Genomic DNA, 6000 nt, shown 5'->3' with positions numbered 1-6000 from the left:
TACAAGCTCTACATCAATGGTATTACATCAGTAGCAAATAACTAAAAATTGTGGGGAAAAAAAATGTATTTGATAGCAATGATGAAAAGATTTAAAACAATGAAAGCATTCTGAAAATTATATCAAGTTTGGCAAAATATAATATTAATAACTCCCAAAGGTGTTTGGTTGCTAAAAACCAAGCATAACATTTATCTTTTTGACTGGAGCCCCTTGTTTAACCTAAAGTTAATCAATAATGTTCACTCAGTCGTTGATTGCGGTGGAACTTTTAGGACGCTGGGTGGCAGCATGCTTACCGGGTTAATCCATTGTTCTTGGTAATGTGCGCATTCTCAGAACTACATTAACAATGGTAATTACCTGGCAAGTCTGCTGCCACCTAGTGTTCAAAAGTCTCCAGTTGGTTGCTGTATGTCGAATAAAGTTAATTGCTGTCCAACAACAAAATGTCTAAAATCTTTGGAGTTTTTTTAAAACAAATAACATCTTAAACATACAACTTTAGAGTTAATGATTTTATGCTACAATTATTAAGCTAAATAGAGAATGGCACTCTCTGATAATGATGTTGAACAAAACAAAGAACTTCATAATATTTTAAAGCAAAGTATAAAAAAGAGGAACAGATTGACAACAATTTATTGTATGAGTGAGCAGTTTGTTGAGTAGTGTAGATCACTTGGTTTTCTTCTTTTTTACCATGACGATGGTAATAAAAACTCCTGCGGACAAAAATAAGAAAACAAGTATCATAACTATTTACCTTAATTGGTTAGTAAGACACTGCTCAGGAGTTGCAAAGGTCGTGGGTTTGAATCCCACCCGAGTCATATGCCAGTGATTTTTTTCACAGAACTCTGGAAAGCACAAAATTTCTAGCTATTAGAACTTGATTTTATCACCATAAGTGGCTCATCGTAGAAACGTTCATAATACCGCTATGAAAAATTATATAAAAAATTTCTGCTCAGTACTATAAGGTAAATAATTGCAATTTTATATCCATAATGATCGAAAGGTAATTAAACAAAAAATGCATATCATTTAAAAACAAATAAAATCAAAATAACCAAAGGAGTGTTTTACTTAGTAAATTAATGTTTATATTTGCCAAACAAATAACTTGAAGACCACTTTTGATCAATAAACCCCATTTACCAGGAGCTCCAAAAACATTCAAATAAGCAATTTAATGAACCCATAAAGATTGCACAAAACTGAACAGTTTTGTTTATCCAAATCAACCACTTCCCCTTGGAAGAAAAAAAGACATTGTTAAATAATGCATGCTCACCTAGGAATGTCAATAAAGCTAATCCAGCGATGAAAGGAATTATAATTGCATAGATTCTGGGCAGGAAGAATTGTTGAATCATGTTATCATTATCTGCAAATGGCTATAAAATGAACAAAACAGAACTCGTTAAAGTACAAAATAAATTAACCCTTATGTAACATTTAACAAGCTTATCAGATATCAAGTAATATACCGATGACCAGTTTTCCTTTGTGGCTTGTTACTTGATATTTAATACTAAAAAGTCACATTCCTTAAGGTGATCCCCTGGATGCTGAATCCCAGAATGCATTGTAAACTTTGGTGCGATCCCTGGCTACATAGCAGCTAACGGTTGTATGGCTTCTGACTGACACCCCCTTACATAGGAGACCACCAACATAGGGATGGATAGCTCAGTTGTTAGAGTGCATGCTGGCACGTTGGAACATGTTGCCTTGGATCGGACGAGTTGGTCTATAAAAAGCGTTTGAAACCGTTTGTTATGAAATGCATATGGTTAGAAAGATGTTTTAAAAGTAGAATATAATTATCCACACAAGTATCACTAAAAATTGCACGGTTTTCATTATACGTCGCGAACTAACAAAAATTTGACTCCCATAAATGGCCGACCGTGTTAGTCGACGAGGTAAAAAGAAAACCACGCAATTTCGAGGCATATTTGTGTAGATCATTGTATTCTACTTTTTCAGCATCTTTCCAACCATGCCGATTGTATAACAAACTGTTGCAGAACGCTTTTCAATGACCAACTCGACCGATCCAAGGCAACGTGTTCCTTTAATCTATATCTATAGGCTGATGATTCAAGTCCCACTCCAGTCAAAGTTCTTTGTTAAAACCCAAAGCATCTTATATCAGGGAAGGGGAAAAGGTATTTCTCTAAACAAAGTTTGAAAAAATGGTGCATCTTCTTATTCTTTTAAAATTATTAACAATGTGAGACTTTGGAACACTGGGTTGTGACAGACTTACCAGGTAAATGTCCATCGTTGATGTAATTCTGAGAACGCTCGCACATAAGCAAGAATAACGGATTTACCTGGTAAGTCTGCTGCCACGTAGCGTCACAAAAGTCCCCCAAAGACTTGAAACAAAGTTCGTCCTTACCATTAATATCACCCAAACTGTATAGTATGTAAATATAACACCAGCTAAGGTCACCAGACCCATTCCTAAAGTTTGGTCCAGACTGGTCGCCTAAAACAAAACAAGAAAATATTGTTTAAAAAAACATTTGCGTGTCGTTTACTGATGTCATGACTGAATATAGTTGCGATAACGTAACCCTCCACCCGACGGCAGACGGCAGTAAGTCTGGTAAGAAACAGTGAGTTAATCATAAAAAATGTCAAATTTAAAATTAATCTGTAAGTGTAATTTGCTCAAATGAGATATATTATATTTATTTGGTAAACATTAGTTTAGTGATCAAGTGGTGGCAGGATATGGACATTTTCCAAGAATAAAAAAGGAGATATAAAATTCTGCAGTTTTTAATTTTAAAAGTTGTTTTTAATGCCTGTGTGTAACATCACCCCCCCCCCCCCCGCCCCACAATCCCGAAAAAAAAAATCTTGCAACCAAAATTAATGGAGAATGCCAGTTTTTATTTTCATGATCAAATTAAACCTGCACATTGCACATACAGTCACCTCCAGATAATTTAACACTGAAACAAAACTCTTACATTAATTACAGCATACAATTTTAAACATTGTTTGTACAGGAATAGAAATAAACTTACCATTTTAAAATCCGTTTCGACACCTCACACCATAGAGTAAGGACAGGACACACAGTACACAATCTGTGAGTGTGTGACAAAATGGGTCAGCCTTGTACCCGCAGCAGGTAGGTGTACGTAGTCGTGCGACCGAACGGAAGCTAGCACAGTATTGGGCCCGAAATAGCCAGCCGCGTATTCCCGGAAAAACCAGCCGCGTATTCGGGAAATAGAACACATACAGTACAGGGAGGTGACAAGATTTCGCATTTTGCTCGATTCAAAACTGTAATCCGTTATTTTAATCGAACGAATTTTGCAGTACAAGCAATACAACACAATTTTTTAATAGATAATATTTTTATTTATTAACTATAAATTATTTTGAGGCAAAACATTATATTTAACCAATTGAAAAATAAATGAAAAAATGGGCCGCAAACAATCGAGCCAAATCCGAGTCAGTTTGTTTGCATTACGTCTGTTTTGTACAAAATCATAGATTGAAAAGAATTTGTACCCTTCGTTATGATATAAAATTAATTTTTTAGACCAGAATCTTAAAGACTGATACCATAGGCACTCAAAATAACGAAGCGTCAAAAATTGGTTCACTAATTAGTTGTTAATTAACCACAGTAATGTATGCTATTTTCAATGAAAATGCGCACAACGGTTGACTTAAAAACTATTTGAAAAGAATTTGTACCCTTCGTTAAAATATAAAATTAATTTTTAAGACCAGAATCTTGAAGACTGATTCCATAGGCACTCAAAATAACAAAGCATGAAAAATTGGTCCACTAATTAGTTGTTAATTAACCACAGTAATGTATGCTATTTTCAATGAAAATGCGCACAACGGTTGACTTAAAAACTATTTGAAAAGAATTTGTACCCTTCGTTAAGATATAAAATTAATTTTAAGACCAGAATCTTAAAGACTGATACCATAGGCACTCAAAATAACGAAGCGTCAAAAATTGGTCCACTAATTAATTGTTAATTAACCACAGTAATATATGCTATTTTCAATGAAAATGCGCACAATATAATGCATAGTGGTTGACTTAAAAACTATTTGAAAAGAATTTGTACCCTTCGTTAAGATATAAAATTAATTTTTAAGACCAGAATCTTAAAGACTGATACCATAGGCACTCAAAATAACGAAGCGTCAAAAATTGGTCCACTAATTAATTGTTAATTAACCACAGTAATATATGCTATTTTCAATGAAAATGCGCACAATATAATGCATAGTGGTTGACTTTAAAACTATTTGAAAAGAATTTGTACCCTTCGTTAAGATATACAATTAATTTTTAAGACCAGAATCTTAAAGACTGATACCATAGGCACTCAAAATAACGAAGCGTCAAAAATTGGTCCACTAATTAGTTGTGAATTAACCACAGGAATATATGCTATTTTCAATGAAAATGCGCACAATATAATGCATAGCGGTTGACTTTAAAACTATTTGAAAAGAATTTGTACCCTTCGTTAAGATATAAAATTTATTTTTAAGACCAGAATCTTAAAGACTGATACCATAGGCACTCAAAATAACGAAGCGTTAAAAATTGGTCCACTAATTAGTTGTTAATTAACCACAGGAATATATGCTACTTTCAATGAAAATGCGCACAATGGTTGACTTTAAAACTATTTGAAAAGAATTTGTACCCTTCATTATGATATAAATTTAATTTTTTTAACCAGAATCTTTAAGACTGATACCAAAGGCACTCAAAATAACGAAGCGTGAAAAATTGGTCCACTAATTAATTGTTAATTAACCACAGTAATAATATGCTATTTTCAATGAAAATGCGCACAACGGTTGACTTAAAAACTATTTGAAAAGAATTTGTACCCTTCGTTATGATATAAAATAATTTTTTTTAACCAGAATCTTTAAGACGGATACCAAAGGCACTCAAAATAACGAAGCGTCAAAAATTGGTCCACTAATTAGTTGTTAATTAACCACAGGAATATATGCTACTTTCAATGAAAATGCGCACAACGGTTGACTTAAAAACTATTTGAAAAGAATTTGTACCCTTCGTTAAGATATAAAATTAATGTTTAAGACCAGAATCTTAAAGACTGATACCATAGGCACTCAAAATAACGAAGCGTCAAAAATTGGTCCACTAATTAGTTGTGAATTAACCACAGGAATATATGCTATTTTCAATGAAAATGCGCACAATAATAATGCATAGCGGTTGACTTTAAAACTATTTGAAAAGAATTTGTACCCTTCGTTAAGATATAAAATTTATTTTTAAGACCAGAATCTTAAAGACTGATACCATAGGCACTCAAAATACCGAAGCGTCAAAAATTGGTCCACTAATTAGTTGTTTAACCACAGGAATATATGCTACTTTCAATGAAAATGCGCACAACGGTTGACTTAAAAACTATTTGAAAAGAATTTGTACCCTTCATTATGATATAAATTTAATTTTTTTAACCAGAATCTTTAAGACTGATACCAAAGGCACTCAAAATAACGAAGCGTGAAAAATTGGTCCACTAATTAATTGTTAATTAACCACAGTAATATATGCTATTTTCAATGAAAATGCGCACAACGGTTGACTTAAAAACTATTTGAAAAGAATTTGTACCCTTCGTTATGATATAAAATAATTTTTTTTAACCAGAATCTTTAAGACGGATACCAAAGGCACTCAAAATAACGAAGCGTCAAAAATTGGTCCACTAATTAGTTGTTAATTAACCACAGGATATGCTACTTTCAATGAAAATGCGCACAACGGTTGACTTAAAAACTATTTGAAAAGAATTTGTACGCTTCGTTAAGATATAAAATTAATTTTTAAGACCAGAATCTTAAAGACTGATACCATAGGCACTCAAAATAACGAAGCGTCAAAAATTGGTCCACTAATTAGTTGTGAATTAACCACAGGAATATATGCTATTTTCAATG

General features: G+C 33.0%; 1 protein-coding gene across 1 annotated transcript; it reads right to left on the bottom strand.

The window, feature by feature from the left end:
• LOC117303257 (dolichol phosphate-mannose biosynthesis regulatory protein-like) lies at positions 1-3153 on the bottom strand. The gene is made up of 4 exons (XM_033787413.1): positions 3051-3153; positions 2414-2503; positions 1298-1400; positions 1-725 (listed from the first exon to the last, which is right to left on the bottom strand). Exons 1-4 carry the CDS (start codon positions 3051-3053, stop codon positions 679-681), a joined length of 243 nt encoding a protein of 80 aa, XP_033643304.1. The 5' UTR covers positions 3054-3153; the 3' UTR covers positions 1-678.
• Between the last annotated feature and the right edge of the window lie 2847 nt (positions 3154-6000).

This window comes from Asterias rubens, chromosome 19 (assembly GCF_902459465.1).
Source record: "Asterias rubens chromosome 19, eAstRub1.3, whole genome shotgun sequence".
In the NCBI taxonomy this organism is placed as follows: Eukaryota; Metazoa; Echinodermata; class Asteroidea; order Forcipulatida; family Asteriidae; genus Asterias; species Asterias rubens.
Note: the sequence above shows the minus strand (reverse complement) of the source record. Positions and strands in the feature narration are given on the sequence as shown.

What these genes read in the sequence shown, in the direction of transcription:
- LOC117303257 (XM_033787413.1), bottom strand. An exon ending in CAGTTTGGGTGATATTAATG is followed by an intron (nt 1,401 to 2,413) that starts GTAAGGACGAAC and finishes TTCATTTTATAG; the next exon opens with CCATTTGCAGATAATGATAA. An exon ending in AGCTTTATTGACATTCCTAG is followed by an intron (nt 726 to 1,297) that starts GTGAGCATGCAT and finishes TTTTGTCCGCAG; the next exon opens with GAGTTTTTATTACCATCGTC.